Source organism: Oxyura jamaicensis, chromosome 1, assembly GCF_011077185.1.
Source record: "Oxyura jamaicensis isolate SHBP4307 breed ruddy duck chromosome 1, BPBGC_Ojam_1.0, whole genome shotgun sequence".
Lineage (NCBI taxonomy): Eukaryota > Metazoa > Chordata > Aves > Anseriformes > Anatidae > Oxyura > Oxyura jamaicensis.
The window spans coordinates 79,776,985-79,796,784 of NC_048893.1; the positions used below are offsets into that span (position 1 = coordinate 79,776,985).

The 19,800-nt window shown below is 38.6% G+C and overlaps 2 protein-coding genes across 5 annotated transcripts in view; one reads left to right on the forward strand and one right to left on the reverse strand.

The window, feature by feature from the left end:
- Positions 1-1,203, forward strand: part of CRACR2A (calcium release activated channel regulator 2A) — a 69,530-nt gene extending 68,327 nt beyond the window's left edge. For all 4 annotated transcript variants that reach the window (XM_035313365.1, XM_035313352.1, XM_035313347.1 and 1 more), the window contains one exon: positions 139-1,203. In XM_035313365.1, coding sequence (XP_035169256.1) covers positions 139-229 — 91 coding nt within the window. In that variant the 3' untranslated portion in view covers positions 230-1,203. The remainder of the gene's footprint in view (positions 1-138) is intronic.
- An 8,211-nt stretch (positions 1,204-9,414) lies between these two features.
- Positions 9,415-19,800, reverse strand: part of PRMT8 (protein arginine methyltransferase 8) — a 71,980-nt gene continuing 61,594 nt past the window's right edge. Inside the window, exons 8-10 of the mRNA XM_035313382.1 lie at positions 15,861-16,011; positions 13,184-13,305; positions 9,415-11,119 (exon numbers count right to left, since the gene is read on the reverse strand). Of these exons, the coding sequence (XP_035169273.1) occupies positions 11,036-11,119; positions 13,184-13,305; positions 15,861-16,011 (357 nt within the window). The 3' untranslated portion in view covers positions 9,415-11,035. The remainder of the gene's footprint in view (positions 11,120-13,183; positions 13,306-15,860; positions 16,012-19,800) is intronic.

The following is a 19,800-nucleotide window of genomic DNA, read 5'->3' on the forward strand; positions in this document are numbered from 1 at the left end:
ATTAGTTCATAAAAATATGACATTTTGTTAAAGTTTGGTCAATTTTATATATTTTTTGTACTTGGGGGAGATGTTTTTGTTTTGATCTCTTCTGGGTTTTATTGAATTTTTCTCAAAAGTACTGTTTCTTTCTCCCAGGATTTTAAAGGAACACGAAGATAAAATGAAAGAGAAAACCATTGAACTTCAACCTGATGTGAATAAAAAGTCTTGCTGTATTAGGCCATAATATGCTGGGGGTATGTTTAGACAAAAGGCTTACATTTATAACACACTACATGGCACCATCAGATTTGCCTTATCTTCCAAAAATGTGTACTGCTGTGTTTGGAATGTAGGTGTAAGCGATCCCCAGAATCCTTGTATGTTCTTATCTTCACATTTACACCGATGGTCTTTAGTTAGTTGCAACATGTTTGGGGCATAACAGTCTTTTATTCCGTTTCATGCCTAACACCACTGAATCCTTCTTTGTGATCAGAAGCTGCTGCATTATTAATAATAAATAACTATTATAGGAAGAAAACCACTTAAAATGTGATTTTTACTGGTGCGGATGACATCTGAATCATTCTGTTTGCTTCACTGCAGGATCAGGTTCTTCAGATCTTGATTTTGTTAGTTTTTTTTTTTTTTTTTTTTTTTTTTTTGGTGGTGGTGCTTTTTTAAAAATCAAAACAGTCAGCTGCTTAGTTGCTTAAAACCAGCACACCAGCAGTTGTGAATTTCAGATGATATTTCAAAACTTAGTGTGAAATATACACGAACAAAGAGCTGAAGAACTTTGAAGATTATCATACGTAGCATTAACTTATTCACACTACAAATTGTTTCATATATGTACTTGATGAGAAGCCCTTCTTCCCACCTAGATGTGCTGAATTAGGTATGTCCATACAGGCCCCTGAGATACCATGGAGCCTTGCCTGAGTTATTACCAAATAATCTGTGATGTTTGCAGGGTGAAGGGGTGCCATGGAAAGATCAAGCTTAGTTTCCAGAAACAAAAAAGTCATGGTGATACACTGGCTAATTAGCATTGCACTTGGACCAAATCAGCCTGGGCTCTTTACCATATTTGCCATAGCTGTATTGCATTGTGTTCCAGAGCTTGATGTGAACCTCTATTGGGCTAATAGTTGCATGGTGTCCTGTAGAAGTCCCAAAGCAATCAGGGCTAGCTTGAACATTCAAATAAATTCACTGCCATAGTTGAAAACATAGATGTACATAGGAAGCCCATTTCACTGTTATAGATGGTTATAGCACAAAATATATTATGGTCAATGGGGCAGCTTTTTGTCTCCAAAAGCCTAACAGAAGGTTTCATGCGAAATATTCCTGAGGCAGAATTTTCAGAAATGGATCTTTTGAGGAAGATTTTGAAAAACATTGTAGCATTTGAGGAGTACATAACAAAAATCTCAATAATCTCATCTGGTGGGGTTTAACAATTTTAAGAAAAAATCCCTCCTTGTGTACCAAAATACATGACTGATTTTTTTTCTAAAGCATCTGCTATACAGCAGTTTTCTTTTGTTTAAGCAAAGCCTGCTAACACTGAAATACAGTGCTTGAGAAATCAAACCCATAGGGATTTGTTTTAGAAAATCATGGTCCACCCTGGATCATAAAAAACCTGAATGTCATAATTAATTTTGGAACTATTTATATAATATAAATGAAAATGAGAAACTTGAGAGTGCGTCACCCAGTCAGCATATGATCAGCAGTCATTTTTGCTGGCATTTGACTTCAGTGAATCCAGCTATTGTGATAAGCATTCAGGAATGATTGTTCATGATGGTGAGTTTGTTAGCAAAGTAGAACCCATGGCATAATTTATTTCTTTAAAATATGAAGCAAAACTAAATATTTTATATGAGAATGTTACATACATTACATTTTCAATCAATTTTCTAAATGTTTTTAAAAAGTCATTTTTCATTTGAGTAATGAATTTGAAAATAAATGGTAAAATTAAGCTACAGTTCAATAAGTAATAATAAATGTAATTTTTCAAATAAAACCTTTGTCACTATGTAATTGTGCTCTTTGGATTTCAGTCTGATCAAAGGTATTTATCTAGTGGCAACAATTATAAGGTAAAGTTTGGAAACTTCCACTTATATAATTCCTATTCCACACCAGCACTTAAATGTTCTTTCTCATGAGTTGGGATCCAGCTAGGACCCCCTTCCCTGTCAAGTAGAATAAACAAGATTTTTCCTCACATTATCAATGTCAGATGTACCAAGTAGTCCTAGATGAGCTTAGCTGTTGCTTTTTCCAAGATGATTCCTGGGAATCTGCTCACCCAAATTAAATACCCCTCCCTTTGCCTTCATTGAAATGCATACAAACCCCCAAAGAACAAAAAGAGCATTCATTTCTGAACAGGAAAAAGTTTTCTCTTGGCTTCCCAAGACTGATTCTTAATGTCTGTTACTTAATGTGAAGGGATGTGTTGCGTTATCAACTGTTGCACTTTATACATCATGGGAATCTAGCCAGACTTGAATAGCTTGTGTCCAGTTTTGGCTGAAGGTGAACTAATGCAACCCCCTAATTTAAACCTCAATAAAAACAACTATTTATCCCAATTTCAGTCAGGGAAGAAGCATCATTGATTTAAATATTGGCTTTGCTAATTGACTGCAAATGTTCTCTTCCTATGCAGTAGCGTGTTTCCTACCCCATCGATGTCAGAATTAGCAGTGTTTCTTCCAACCTCTATCGGCCTCAGGAAGACAATTTCAAGGCTTAATACCAGCTTTAATACAATACCACCATATTTCAAATTCAGGTCCTTAATTGTTAATTCCCTGAAGACCATACTGTTTTTGCAAGACAATGACATGAGTTGGATCTTCTTCATGTGACTTTTACAGGAATGCTTTTGTTTGGATGTATTTTAGTGTGCACAGAAAGTCTGCAAGCGGGATAATACAGAACTTGAGGACAGGCAATGGTAAGGAGTGGCTGAATCCTGGGACCAAGATGATTTATTTTTCTTTGTTCACAAAAGGCAAATTTGGTGCAGTCTAATATTCATGAGGTATCTTTCATCCCAGCCTAATAAATATGTCTGCGGTTGTTCTTTTTCTCAAGTCCAGCAAAACCCAGTCTGAATACATATTGCAAAGATACAGATACACAACACTAACATCATCAGCTGCACAGATAACAGAGAGCTGTGTCTTCACTGCTCATCACAAACAGTGAAGCTTGCGAGCTACAAAATTTACGGGAGAGACAGGCAGGGAAGGAAGGGTGGGGGTGTTACCCTCTATGTTAAGAAATGGATAGATTGTGAAGAGTTCCCTTTAAAAAACAGCCAAGAGCAGGTTGAGAGCCTGTGAGTAAAAATTAAGAACCAGACTGACCAACAAAGGGTGTTGTGGTTGGGGTCTACTACAGGCTGCCTGACCAAGAGGAGTCTTTTGAAAAGGTCTTGCTCCAATTACAGGAAGCATTGTGCTCACAGGCTCTCATCCTCCTGGGGGATTTCAACCACCTGGATGTTTAATGGGAAAGCCACATGGCAGAAAACAAGAAATCCAGGAGATTCATGGAGTCCCTTGAAGACAACTTCCTCATCCAGGTATTAGACAAAACAACCACAGGAGAGGCATTACTTGACCTGGTAATCACCAACACAGCAGAGCTCATTAAAGAAGTCAAGACTGGAGGAAGCCTAGGTTGCAGTGACCATGTCCTGGTTGAGTTTGTGATCTTGAGGGATATGGGCTTAGCTAAGAGGAAAGTCAGGACCCTGAACTTCAGAAGAGCCAAGTTCCAACAGTTCAAAAAATTAGTGGATGAGATCCATCCCATGGGACATGGTCCTTAGGGACTGAGGATCTGATCAGAGCTGGCAACTATCAAATATATTTTCCTTGGATCACAAGAGCTCTCTATTCCCATATGTAATGGGAAGTCAAGCAGGGAAAAAAATGAATTAAACTTTCTTTAATTTTAAAATACAGGAGAATACTTAGCTAATTTCCTCTGACTTAAGTGTTGAAATGACACAGAGTACCAGGATCTAAGTCACATAGTAATGGTAGAAAAAAATTTCTTCTGAGATCCTTCAGATCCTCCAACTGCAACAAATGGGAGATGGAAAACTACACGTTTATCGTAGTGATGAATGGATGCTGAAGCAGCTGCTTGAAAAAGTGGAAGAAATGAATCTTCTCCAGCTTGTCAGGTACCTTGTATTGACTCATCTTTGTGTATCACACATGATGCAAATACTATCACAACAGAGCACCAGCTCAACATGAGCTGGCAATGTGCACTTGGAGCCCAGAAAGCCAACTGTATCCTGGGCTGCATCAAAAAAAGCATGGCCAGGTCAAGGGAGGTGATTCTCTCTCTCTACTCTGCTCACAGGAAATCCCACCTGGAGTACTGCGTTCAGCTCTGGGGCCCCTGGCATAACAAGTACATGGACATATAAGAACAAATCCAGAGGAGGGCCACAAAGATGACCAAAGGGCTGGAACACTTCTCCTCTGAAGACAGGCTGAGAGAGCTGGGGAAGTTCAGCTTGGAGAAGAGAGAGCTCCAGGGAGACCTCATAGTGGCCTTGCAGTACTTAAAGAGGGGGCCTACAGGAAAGCAGGAGAGGGCCTATTTATCAGGGAGTGTAGTGATAGAAGGAGTAATAGCTTTAAACTAGAAGAAGGTAGGTTTAGATTAGATATAGGGAAGAAATTCTTTTACTGTGAGGGTGGTGAGGCACTGGAACAGGTTGCCCAGAGGACTTGTGGATGCCCCATCCCTGGAAGTGTTTAAGGCCAGGTTGGATTGAGCTTTGAGCAACCTGATTTAGTGGCAGGTGTCCTTGCCCACAGCTGGGGGGTTGGAACTAGACGATCTTTAAGGTGCCTTGCTACCCAAACCATACTATGAATTTATGACCAATAAGATAACAGCTACGTCTCCACCAACTAGCACAAAAGAAATACAAACTTTCTTTGTGTTTTGTTGTTGTTATTTTGAGGATGTATTTAACAAATTGGAGACATTTGAGAATATATATTACAAATTACAGTTTGATGGTAAGCCCTGGATCCAGTGACACAGAAGAACAATTTAAAATGGGCCCCTAAGCAATGAGAAACCTTTAAACAAAGTACAGTAGCCCTTGGGCAAGGCTGGACAGGACAAGGTGAAAAAAAAACTGCTTTACACCACAGCGGGGGAGCAACACCCCACCAAGAGCCTTTGGCAGAAAGCACCCCTTTGGAATTCTGGAGTCAGGGATACAGATAATCTGTGGCCTGCTGCACTCCAACTGAAAAAAAGATACTAGCAGCATATGAAGGGGTTTGAGCTGCTTCAGAAGTAGTTGGTAGTGATGCACAGCTCCTCTTGGAACCTCGATTAATTGTGCTGAGCTGAATGTCCAAAGGGAGGATTCCCTCTACACATCATGCAACTGATGCTACATGAAGTAAGTGGGTCACACTGATAACACAACAGGGTTGGATAGGACACCCCAGACAGAAACAAATCTCGGAGGTGATCATGGACTGGCAGGGATTTCAGACTATCACCAGAAGAGGAGGTGATGTCTGATGAAGAGATCCCACTGCCTAATAAACTACCAGAAAATGACAAGCAATATCTCCTCTTTGCTGATGGGTCCTGTAGTATTGTAGGAAAGCATCAGATGGAAAGCTGCTGTATGGAGCCCTAAACAAAAAGGCGCAGAAACTGCTGAAGGAGAAGGTGAATTAAGCCAGTTTGCAGAAGTGAAGGCCAGCCAGTTGGCTTTAGTTACTGCTGAATGCTTTAACACTACGCTGACTCATGGATGGTGGCAAGTGCCCTGTGCAGTTGATTACAGCAGTGGAAACAGAGCAATTGGCAGCACAGAGGCAAACCTATCCGGGCTGCCGCACTGGGGCAAGAGATTGATGCCTGGGTAGAGAACCTGGCTGTAAAGGTATATCACACAGATGCTCACATACCCGAGAGCTGTGTCACTGAAGAACATCAAAACAACCAGCAGGTGGATCAGGCTGCTAGAATTGAATTGGCTTAGGTGGATCTAAATTAGCAACATAGGGGTGAATTATTTATATCTTGTTGGGCCCATGGCACCTCAGACCATCAAGGAGGAGATGCAATATATAGATGGGCTCATGACTGAGGAATGGACTTGACCGTGAACATCGCCACACTGTGATGGTTTTACTCAGGTCTTCCACCACAACCTCTCTCTCACTCTCCTTCCTTAAAGGGAAAGTGGGAGAAAATATGATGAAAAGGGCTCAAGGGTTGAGACAAGGACAGGGAAATCACTCAATATTTATTGTCATGGGCAAGACAGACTCAGCATAGGGAGATTTTATTACCTATTACTTACAAGCCAGAGAAGTGAGAAACAAAGAAAACAAAATAAAAACACCTTCCCCCATTCACTCTCTTCCATTTCCTCCCCCCTAGTACTGCAGGGGAACATGGAATGGGGGCCATTCCTCCATGGTCACTCTCTTCCCCTGCTCCAATGTGGGGTCCCACCCATAGGATACAGTTCTTCCTGAAATGATCCTGTGTGGGCTTCCCACAGGCAGAAGGTCTTCAAGAACTGCTCCAAATATATGGCATGGGCTGGAGGGGGACAGCCAGCTCCACCATGGCTCTCTCCACAGGGCACAGGGGAAGGTCAGTTCCAGTGCCTGGAGCACCTCCTCCTCCTCTTTCTTCACTGACCTTGGTTTCTGCAGGGCCATATTTCTTACTTCTCTCTCTCCCAGCTGCTGTTGTGCAGCAGGTTTGTTCCCCTTTCTTAAATCTGCTCTCACAGAGGTGTAAACAGCATCGCTTATTGGCCCAGCTCTGGCCAGCAGCAGATCCCTTTGGAGTGGCTGAAACCAGCCCTTATCCAAGATGGGGCAGCTTCTGGATTCTTCTCACTGAAGCCAACCCTGCAGCCCCCCGCTACAAAAGCCTTGCAATATAAACCCAACACATACACACAGTTATTATTGTAGTATGTAATACAAATGCTGGAAAAATTGCATCATTTTAATTTGCAAGGTCTTTTTTCTGTTAAAATGTGTAAAGCAGAAATGATGCGTCTGTTTTAAGGTGCCTGTGACACAGAGTGTAGCTGACTCGCCAGGTCACCACCCCTTCCCAGTTTTCTGTTACCTCTTCTGAATAAGACCATGATAACCACAGCACAGGACTGACAGTGTGTGATCTCATGGTATCTTGTTGGGCCCATGGCACCTCAGACCGTCAAGGAGGAGATGCAACATATAGATGGGTTCATGACCGAGAAATGGACTTGACCGTAGACATCGCTGTATTGGTTATCCATGGGTGCAAAACATGTACCACAATCAAGCAAGCCAAGTGGTTAAAGCCTCTCTGATATGGAGAATGTTGAGTGACTTAAATATGTGGAGGCCTGGCAGATTGATTATATCCCACTACCACCAACCTGTCAAGGCAAACACTATGTACTAACAGTTTTGGAAGTAAATACTCAGTGGTAGGAAACATATCCTGTGCCCCATAACACCACCCAAAATGCTGTCTAGGCCTTGAATAGCAAGTCTTATGGTGACTTGGCACCCCAGACAGAAATGAATCAGACAGTGAGACTCATTTCTGAAACAATTTCATATAAACCTGGGCCAGGTATATCATATTCCTTATCATGCACCAGCCTCCAGAAAGCTGAACAATACAGTGGACTATTAAAGACTATACTGAGAACAGTGGTTGCTGGGACATTCAAGCACTGGGATACACATTCAGCAAAGGCCACTTTCTAAGTTAGCATTAGAGGATCTGCCAGAAAATTTGATCCCACCCAATCAAAACCTCTTCATACTATAGAAGGGGTTAAAATACAGGTAGTGAGAATCAAAACTGCCTGAGAAACAGTCTGGGTTACTCTTGTGTTGGGAAAAGTCAAACTCATCTATGGGAAGAGTCAAACTCTGGTGCAGCTGCTATATATCATGTCAATTCTATTACAGTAGGAGTCACCAGAACTAGTGAATCTTGTAAGGAACCAGGCAAATGCAGTGGTGATAGAATGAGAGCTGGCTTCAGCATGCAACAATTCAATGCCACACACCATCTCTCTGTCCTGAATGACCATTATGATAGATGGAGCCAAAAGTCACGGACAAAATGAACTCAACAGGCATTTTAAAGATATGACCAATAGACTAAGGGAATGAGATCTGTGTGTGTATATAAAAGGTTAGGAAAGGTGGTGGTGATTAATGAGGATGCCTGGAAAGTGTAGGCATGAGCATGATGTAAATGGTATGGAATAAGGGGTGGAGTTTGTCCTGGTTTGGTTGGGATAATTTCTTCATAGTATCTGGTATGGTTCTGTGCTTTGGATTTAGGAGAATAATGTTGATAACATACTAATATTTTATTTGTTGCTGATCTGTGCTTTTCAGTGAGAGAGTCAAGGTGTTTTCTATTTCTAAAATTGCCTGCTAGCAAGTAGGCTGGGTGTGCACAAGAATCTGGGAAAGGACACAACCAGGACAGCTGATCCAAACTGACCAAAGGAATATTCCATACCATATGACATCATGCTCAACAATAAAACTGGGGAGAGTTGGCTGGTGGCTGCTGCCATTGCTTGGAGACTGGCTGTGCACTGGTTGGCTGGTAGTAAGCAACTGTGTTTTGTATCACTTGTTTTTTATTTTGGTTTTGTGTTTTTGTTTCTTACTGAACTGTCTTTATCTCAAACTATGAGTTTTCTGACTTTTGATCTTCTGATTCCCCCATTCAGTTGGGTGGAGGTGAGAGTGAGTGAACAGCTGTGTGGTAATTAGCTGCTTCCTGGGGTTAAACCACAACATCCTATCAGCCTATCAACTGATTGCACCTGGCTCTCAAGCTCCTTGCAATTATGTTTCATTGATGTTGAGCTAAGAGACCCTCTGTATGCTAAACTCATTGATGCTTTCAGAATATTAGTGGTAGGTAACATGTGTAAGGGCCTTGGAAGCCTAAATTTTCCTTTTGATCACTGTGATTTGATTAGTTCTTTATGTGATGGAGAAGTATGTGCTATGCTTTTGATGTGAAGAAAAGCTCCCAGAGCTGAAACTGACTGGTCTAGCCATTGTTTTAAAGTCAAGAGTATCTTTATATAAATGGAGGGAGCAGAGAAAAAATATCTAGAATTCCTTACCTTGAAGTTCTAGAATCACAGAAGTGTTGACAGAAAGAGATTTCTGGAGGTTTTTCTGTTCTAAGCCATTACTTACTGTTTGGATCTCTTGAAAATTAAGCAATATTTGACAGAAATAATGCCAGTAATTTTGTGAGAAAAGTTATTTACCCCATTCCAAGAATATGAAATAAAGTGCTTTAAAAGAACTGTGATGAACTACACTGCAAACAGTAACCTTTACTGCTGAATTACAGTTTAATTTCATTCTACATAGATACCATGTAAGACAATCCCTAGACCATAATCTTTAGACTATAAGAAAATTGAAGTGCTGTACAGTTTTCATGAAGAGAAAAGCAATATTTCAGGTTTCTAAAAAGTGAAAAGCTGACAATCCTATGCTGGCAAAACAAGAACCTGCAAACAGCTTACTGATGAGCAGCATTCTTAGCTCACATATTCAAGTAAGCTTTATTTACAGGTGATTAAAAAGACTTTTCAGGAAAAAAAAAAAAAAGGCAACTCATCCAATAAATGATGGAACATGATTTAGTGCCTAATGTTATAGTGACTGGAAGATTTATAGTTAGGAATAATGATGCAGTTTTTGACAAATTACTTGTGATTAAATGATCAATATTCATATATTAAAAATACTCAATGCATACATATGAAAAACTATAAGCAGTTAATATATTACCTATAACCTTAAGGTATTGTAATGAAAACAAGGAATGTAAGGGGATGGGAAAGATACAGACATCTTAGTAATATCAGAAGCTATAGATACTTTTTAAAAGACATCAACTTGTTCCAGCAAATCACTGCACTCTTGAGACTAGTATTTGCATATTAAAACTCATCTAAAACATCAACAAAAGGAAACACTAATCTCCTATTTTTGAAAATGGTTTTGTATTAAGAATCTTGCAGAGAACAGAAATGGGCAAAAAAACTACAAGGCCAAAAAACATGAACTGCCCACCATTTCAGAGACTTTGCACTCAGCACATTTAAATACCAGCTGTCTGATTTCAGAAGGTCTCATGCAAAATCCAGCTATAAAAACTCACCACATAATATATTCAAGAATAAAATGCTAATGTTCTTTTAAGCTCTGACTGAGGTCCAGTTGTGGAGGTGAATTTTAAAAATCATGGTCCATATTTTCCAGATAGATATTGTAAGAGATACTTGTTGATCTGTCTATAAAGTCACAGCTCTTACCTACATTTTGCATGGAATATTTCCCAAAGCTCTAATTTTGGACAGTTAATGACACCTGGAATATAACACTGCCTAGAGTAGTGCTATTATCTTTCCATAACTGCATAATGAAAATTAAGTAATCACAAAACAAATTCCAATTATGAAGTAACATTTTTTCTCATGTACAATATATATATTATTTTATATTGTATTATATATAATATTTATACTATATTTAATATTTAATTAATATTCAATACTATCATGGTGATGTGTTTTAGTGGTCTTCTATATTGAAGACACTGCCCTAATCACCTGTAACATGCAAAGCTTGGAAGAACCAGAAATTCACAGTAAGTAGTACAATTTTTATATGCATCCTCTGCCATCCTAAAGTTAACCAGAACACTCAATACTGTTGTTTGTTTTTCCTATATGTTTGACAAAAGCTGTGGTTCTGTACACTGTACATTCACAGAGGGATCCCAGCCCTCTGTACTAACTGCAAGAGGAATCAGGTTACCGCTTTCCATTGGAGTAAACATTCTAATGTTTAATATAATAATCTTGTGATCACTTGTTCCTAGCTTGAAGTTCAGCAGTTCAGGACTTCATACAATTCTTTTCATCTCACCAAGAGGTTTCTTGCTAGCGCATTTTGTAGTCATTAGATACTGATGTTTCACATAGCTGTCCTTTGAAATCCAAGTCTACTGTGAAATCCAGGTCACGCTGTAAAAAGATTTAAATGTAACATGTAAGCAAGACCGTTAATTTTTTATGAATTCAGTTATCATCTCTGAGTTTGAAAAGACCTGAAGATTCAGGAGATGCGTACTGTGGTTTCAAACTTCTTTTTAAATGTTGCTAACATTAAAAAAGCAGGATGTAGTGTAATAGCATTATGTTTAGGGTATATTTATGTATTCTGCTCAAGGCTGCTTTAGTGTCCTGGTTACAGCCTGAAATGCTGTGCTATCGTAAGTATTCTATAATAATTTTTAAGGCATACCTGATTGAGATGATCTTAATTTAGCGTAAAGGGCTTTCAAACTAGGAGTTATTCCAGAATAGATCTGGTAAACTTCCCATTGTAGACACACCCTCAGCCATTCTTTATCTTATAATCACATCTTTTTTGGAAAGCTGCACTACATAGACCAACGTAATGAAAGTGTATCTCTACAGGCTTCATGTTTCAGAAGAGCAAAGAACTAAGAAAGCCCTTCAAAACTAAGAGAATCAAAATAGTCTGTCTTAAGATAACTATCAAGAACACATTTATTTTAGCATCTAAATCTGCATTCAGATTCTATTCGAACAAATTTGAAATATTTTATTTTACCCTCTAGATAAAAGGGCAATGAATTAATACATTCACAGAATCATTTAGGTTTGGAAGACCTATGATCATCAAGACCAACTGTTAACCTGTCAAGTCTACCACTAAACCATGTCCCTAAGCATCACTTCTACACAGCTTTTAAATACCTCCAAGGATGATGGCTCAAACACTTTCCTGGGCAGCCTGTTTCAATGATTCATAACCCTGTCAGGTTGGAAATATTCCTAATATCCAACCTAAACCCCCGCTGGCACAAGTTGAGGCCATTTCCTCTTGCTCTAACATTTATTGCTTGGGAGAAGTGACTGAGACCCCCATCTCACTACAGCCCAAAAGAAAATGTTTCAGTCCCCCCAAGGACATCAAGGTGGGAAACACACTGTTCTCATCTACTCTCACAGCAAGCAGTAAGCTTCAGGAGTGAATGTGATTGTTTTAATGACAAGGTTATTTTGTTCTTATTTTTTCCCCTGTATCAACACTACTATGAAAACCATATCCAATCTGTTTGTAGGAAAAAAAGGAATGGAAAAAAAAAAAAAAAGGGAAGGTAATGGTATGTTAAGACTTGCCACAGTCAACAAATACAATATTCCAAAAACTGCAACTGCATGGATGGATTATTATCAGGTTATATTAATTCTGTATGTGGTAATAAAAAGTGGGGAGATTCCGCTCAAGGGTTTTGGCTGAAAATGGTACCACTGTTTCTCACAGAAGCCATACTTGTGTTTGTCTGTACAGGGAGGGGTTGCTCATCACTCCATGTCTCACAGTCTCCTTACAAGTTTAAAGAAGCTCTGAATCACTGGCATCAGCCCATAGCAGAGAAACTGAGGAAGTTCTCAGTCATTATAGTGTGATATCCATTGTGTTTTGGCTTTAGTTTTAAAGAAAACATCAGTACGTGCACAGTCACGACTTTGAAACAACCATAGTGAGTTCAAGTACATTTAATTAGTGAGTTCAAACAGAGATTCACTGAAAAATGTTACTTAATTTCCTGAAGGGTGAATTCTGGGGCACTGAGTGGAAAATGTGGGCATAGGTGTGGAGTTTACTCTTGATCATCCCATATTTGGCAGGTGGGTCTTACCATTGATTTTAGTGACAATGTGAAAAGACCCTTTTCTGCTTGTGTCACAAAATATGAGCCAAACTGGTGGCTGAGGGCAGCTGACTTGGTGATGTATCTGGACCATTTCTTCCTCTCCTTGCCAGCTTGTTTGGAAGCTGTCTTCTGCAATGTTAACACTGCATTATCATTGCTGTCATGAGCTTTGATCATTGCTGTCATGAGCTTTGATGAAGCTATGACTACAGCTCTTACTAATAAACATGAATTTAGAGCCTTTAGCATGCTCATCGTTTTACTGATATGTATTTTATTTACTATTGATTAACATTTGTCATCAGTAGAGTTGGAATTAGAAGCAGTGGTGCTGACTTACCACATTTTTTGCGTTTGGTTTCATGGATATTGTTCCATAGATTTCTTCTCCTCGTCTCACAGTTAGATAGTCCTCTAAGTAGAAGACAGTTTGCTTCCAGTGAGTATAGGGAGCATCAGGTGCTAAAATATATATATATAGGCATTACTATTGACCTTTAAATTGGACTTTTACCTTATAAACCAAATTAAGATTTGCAAACAATTGAAAAAAGGCCTTTTTTCTCATAGAATGATCTAACTCATATAATATATTAACGATCATGTTTTACAACAACACCGTTCAATTGAATGTCAGAGGGTTGTCATATGATTTTTACTGGAATATGTCAGATGTGGATTCACCCAACAAGCAGGAGTCTATGAAGAAGCTTACTGATCATGACAGGGACTTTTTTTGATTTTTTCCTTTCAACTTATATATAAATTGAGGAAATCTTTACCACTAGGTTATTTGAATGATGGAATTGAAAATTAGTTCAAAAACAATTTCACAAAACCATGGAAGAAAGCTTCATAAAATATTGCTAATCACAATGACACAGATAAAATCTTTGACTCATGATCCTGAAACAGCACAAAATAGATGTTTCAAGAAGAATGCAGCTGGGGATAGGGTACTTGCACCTTGACCTGCTTTTAGTTTTTTTTAATGCTGTATGCTATAGGTGATTGCCAGAGATGGATACTGATCTAAATGAACCCCCAGTCTTGCTTAGTAGATTCACTTTGATGCCCCTTAAGTTTATAAATAAAAATAAATTCTGCCAAGTGTTCGTCCCGGTTAAATCTGGGGTTCCTTTGCTCAAGTATTTCGATTAATTAGTTTGACAGTGTCTTTAGAAATCAATACTCACTTTGGGTTTGTCTTCATTTTATGTCTGTCTTCAGGCCTGAGCATGCACTAGACAACTATTTTGTATTTATATTTCTTTTCCCTCAAAATCCCAGTGCTGCTCCTTATCTTTGGGAGAAAACTAATTATGTTTTAGATCCTGAGGACAACAGCACACACTTTGCAATCCTACTTGAAACCTGGACCTCCAGTATTGCCCTACTTGCTGTTTGGAAAAGCTTGCCTTTTCAAGCTAGAGAGAGCTGAGGCAGAGGATTATCCAAAATTTAGAACTCTCACCTCCTTCTCAGAATGCTACACTGCAGAAACGACGTTCATCTCAAAGAGAGGTGACAAAGCAAACCATCTTCTCAGCTAATGGAAAGAGATAGCCACTTCCAAAGAAAGGTCATCTTCTCTTAAAACAGGTGAGATGAACTGCCTTTTCTCTTGTTTGAGAATAGGAGAATCTAGATGATACTGCATATAGCTGGCCCCAATACCAATTCCACTCTGACAAAATTTATGTAAAGCTGCAATCAACACCTCCTTGTGACAGGGCTCCTTTTGGAATGATTATTGCAAGTGTATTTTAAATGATGTATCCAATGTTTCCCTTTTGCTTATTAATGGATTATTCTGGAGTAGTATATTCTCAGGAGATATTTTTATTCTGCCTTGGGCGTTAGTCTTTTAGATACTTATCTCAGAGACTTTTTCCTGTTGTGTAATACTGGCTGGTCAGGAATTAATTTGTTTATTTCTGTACATGCTATACCTGTAAACTTTAATTTAATGGTGCCAATTTCCTTTGCCCCTCTTTCAGGTTTTCATTTTACTTATTTTGATTTACTTACTTGTTTTAATTTCTGATTTAAATTCAGATGTCTGAGTAGTCCCTAGTGAACTTGCACTGGTAATTTCTGCCTGTCATTGGTTACTGACACCTATCATGGTGTGGGAAGTATTGTAGCGTAAAACCTTTACAGACCAGGGAAATGTGTTTACTGAAAAAACATAAGAATATGGGGTATCAAATAATATAATCCATAACGTTATACTTCTACAATAAAATATAAGTAAACATTTTAATAAAGTACTTCAAGTTTTGATTCTCAGTGAAAAGCTAAGTGCTGTGAGGGAAAAAAAAAAAAAAAGATATTTCCCAAAATATTTAACTTATACCACGTTCCATTTACATTACTTTGAGTTGGGTAACGGTGGCAGGAACAACCAGCAGCAATAATATTTTGTTCTTGTCATTGAACCGGTTATGAGGATTTACATTTCTTGAAACACCGGCTGGTTTATTTGGTTTGGCAAACCATTCCTCATAGGAATGGAGTTATTCTTTTAAGTATCTGTTCACCAAGGTAAGTTAGAGTTTTGCAGATGGGTTGTTAGAGACAATTTACATAAGCAGTATGTGTGTGGTTATATTTTGGGAAAAAAAAAATTGTTTTGTTCTAGACTCAGAAAAGCAAGAAACATTTGTTGAGTTTATAGTTTCATGGAAACTGAGCTCTCTCTCTTACAGAGGCAACAATCCCATATTTAATCTGAGAAACTTGACACAGTATTAAAATAGAACTAGTAATGGGCACAAACTCCTGGCTGATTCCTTCTGAGCTCTAAGCTTGGTAGTCATTGTGAAATCCTGCCACTGCTTTTGCAGAGTTCTTATACGCAGTTGCCTTTCCCCATCCTGCTGACCTCCTCCAAAGCGAGAAGAATTTTTATCACTGAAATGAAACATTACTGGTATAGTAAACCGTCATATACCATCTAACCAGCAGTACTAACACACCAATATAGAAATTAAACAAAAAGAAGCACAGAATACCTGTAGAAAATCCCATCTTCTTGTGACACTTTGTAAATTCGATATTAAAATAGGTGACCAAGGCATGAATGTAATCATTACGCTGAATTTGGAGGCAGAATGCAGAAGTAAATGCCAGTTCTTCAGTCTTCACTGTATAGATGTCTACTTCCTGAAGAGAATGAAAAAAAAACCAACACATTTATATGCAGATGTCTGTGACTATAAGTGTTAAGTATATATTTAATCATTTCATTTAATAATCAGTAACAAAGACAACTGTCAGCCCTTTACACTGTAAGAAATCTGTAGTACATTTGAATATATCAAATCATCAGCAAATAATCCAGTTACCTGACTGTGTTGACAGTATGAGGTCAGTCACAGAAGAGTGTGCCCTTGGGAATGGCAGGAAGGAGCTGCAAGAGCTGGAGGAAATCAAGGTACAAGTGTGCTTTGACAAATAGAGGCATAGTGGATGTTGAAATGGAGATATATGTCCCAGCTCTAAGACTTTTCAGCATGAGGAAAGGTGGCAGAATTGTTTTTATTTTTGTTTTTCATAAGAATAAACTTCTGATTTGTTTGAGCAGCTCTGTAAGGTGCTTTGACTAGGTGATGTTAAGCAGTCAAAACATTTGAGGCAAAACAGAGGTCTGCTTTTGGTGATTATGCTTTCTAATCCTGTGTCAGGTAGTGGATGCTAAATAGCAAGCACAGGGATGTTACTCTTCAACTATACAGATGGAAATGATGTAAATTATATTATGGCTTGATTGCAGTAATTGGGAGCAACAATGAGTCTACAAGATTGCTTATTTTTATTGATATTCAAATCTCACTCTTCAAGGCTTAAACTGAGTTTTTTTAGACTGATCTGATTTTCTCAGCTATGCATTGCTTTTGTCTGCAATACTAACAAGACTGATACTCATGATAGGGAGGATACTACATCTGAAATACTATCAATTATATTTGAATGCTATGGGAAATCTTTCCAATCAGCATACTTTGTGGCCTTTTCAAGTGTATCTGGCTTCACTATCCTTACTGTACTTGTCAGGACTTATTTGGCAGGAGACCCTCAAACTGTTTTGCTCTCTATTATCAGGAAAGAATCAGTTTTAACAACAAAACTATCCATGCTGACAGAGAAATAAAATTTTTGTAAGCAGAAATCCAAATTTCCTCTATTCCACCAACATGGAGGACCAACACTATGAATCATATCATTGATATCACCAGCATTACTTCAGACATACACTGCAGTAATGCAAAGTAGGAACTGGAATGTCCATGCAGAATAGAGGGATCTTTTGGTCATCACATTCTATAAGAAGTCTGCAAAATAGACATCAAAAGATTCAACCATATCTGTTACTGTGCCCTTTGCATGGGTCACATATCATGCATTTCTGACAATCTGAAAACTTACAGTGAGATTATTTAAGCAAGCTATAGTTTCGGTCTATCTAATTCGCAATACTGCTCAAGAATAACTTAACTGTAATGAAACCAATTCTATTACATTGCATTGGCACTGTGAGTCACTAGAGCTTATAACTGATCCACGCTTGTAAGTGGTCATTTAGAGCTGGGCTAGCCTTCAAATGTTCTTCCTCACACACTCACACACACACAAGAAGATAAATTTAAAATAAGCATAACAGGAATAAGAATTTCAGTTCTGAACCTGGTCTGATCCCTGGTTTGATGATCCCTTTGAATCTTACTCTGTCAACTGTATATTCTGTTATTAAATGTCACTGTTCATTGAATGTTGCTTGATTACAGCTAACAGTCTAGAGAATAAATCTACCTTTGCATAAAATAAGTAGAAAAGTCATGATTTACCACATTTCTTTTTAAATAACATACTGAAAAAAATAGTCATAGTTAAGCAGGGATCTCATCAAAATATAGCTCCTAATTATATTAAAAAATCAAAATGTGTTAAGCTGAGCAATGACAAAAGTGTCAGAAACAGCAGCTAAATAAGGATGTCCATGCTGTGGCTGCGATGCTGCATGAAAGACCATGAGGCATCCTGTGCTACATTGTTGCAGAGGGACTGATACAGACTAAGGTTTTATAAACTGCACAAATTTAATTATTGGGCTATGTGAGAATTCCTTTAGGACTGAGCAAATGATGTATAGAATATAATTTAGTATCACAGGGGTGATTACAGTGAAGTTCAGATGAGGTGTAGCCTGCTATGATGTTTGAATGGTATAATTTCTAGCTGAAGGAAACGTAATTGATGGGAGAAATGGCTTTGAATCATGTCTACTGATGGGAAAAATTCTGACTTGCTGATTGACCCATTTTCTCACTTAATTAAAGCTGCTTCTAGGGTGTGCTACACTTACATACTCAACTTGGATTGTGTGGGCAAGAAGATCAGATAAACATTAAAATCTCAGTTAGTGTCCCTTTTTCTACTTCTATAAGGTCTATGACTGGGGAAGGGGGAAAAGGGTTGATTGCTTTGCTTTGTTTTTTCTTCCTCCCCTTTCTTTTTTCTTCCATTGGTTTGGACAATGAGGATCAAATGGTCACCCACACATGAGGTGTGACAGTGAAGACAGTGCTATTCATGTACTGATGTAGACTTGGGGGACAGCCAGCATTGGTAGAAACAATATTGTCAGCTTCAGAAATGGACTGATTTGAAGGCCGAGAAATAAAATTAGTAAAATTAGTTGCTAGAGAAAAGAGAAAGATTTTGAAAGTTTTTTTTTTTTTTTTTTTTTTTTTTTTTTAAGTGGTGTAATATTAATGTGGGAAGAGAACAAACAACATTAACTTCCATGTGTTTGGGATGGGCAAAGAAAGGAAGAATTGATTATCAGAGATTGTTTTGTTTTCACTAGGTATCACAGCATATGTTAGTTTCTATTAAACAAAATAATGGGGGAGCAAGTGTAGCTGTGTAGCTGGGGTTTTTAAGACAGCAGAGGTCTTGGACTCCTGCCTTCTGACAGCTTTTCATGTTTGTACAGGACAAAATCCCAAAGTTACTAGGTTGGATTTTTTTTTTTTTTTGGGGGGGGGGGCGGGGTGGGAGGCCGGGGGATGGAGGCATAGGCAGAGTTAAATCTGAAGATGCTGAAAGACTGTGGGGAGGATAGCTGGAGAGGAAAGAGTGACAGGGAAAGTTATATAGTGGAGGCAAGAGAGATTTTCATGTGGAGAAAAGAATGGAGAATAAAAAAAGTTTGAATACTAGGAACTAGTCAAAATAACCTAGAAAGAAAGGTGAGAAGTGGATGGCATAGGTGCTTATTGCTTTACTTCAGGAGAAGCTGGAGGAAAGGAATGTGATAAGGGAGCTCTCTCAAGTTGCAATGAAGCAAGAGGAAAGTCTCAGAGTGCAAAGAGGAAAATGCCTTATTCTAAAACTCATGGGTCAAGATTATGAAGGGAGAAGGACATGAGAGTCATTGGAGTTCACAGACAAATGCCTCACCTGTGTGGCTGGATGTCTCTCTGAGCAAAGGTAGATTTTTGCAGAAAATACTGCAGATCCTTTGAAATTAGGCTCCACATAGGTGAATCAAGATATTTCCAAAATAGTGGAAATGTCTCAATGTATTGGATATTTGAGCATTGGTTTTGCTTTGCAATTATGCATTTTTTTTCTCTGATAAACAAGAATGTGTATTAAAAATCATTACTTTTTTCCACCTTTCTCCCCCATTCTTTCTCCCCCCCTTTTCACCTCCCACCTTTCACCCCCCCAAAAAATCTTTCTCCCCCCCAACATCTTTCCTCCCCACACACTTCCCCCCCCCCCTTACACCTTTCTCCCTCCCACACACACCTTTCTCCCCCCCTTTCTCCTTCCACACGGTTTTTCCCCCCTGCCCCCGCTCTTATCTCTATTTTTTATTTTTTTCCTTCTTTTCATTTTTCCTTTCCTTTCCTTTCCTTTCCTTTCCTTTCCTTTCCTTTCCTT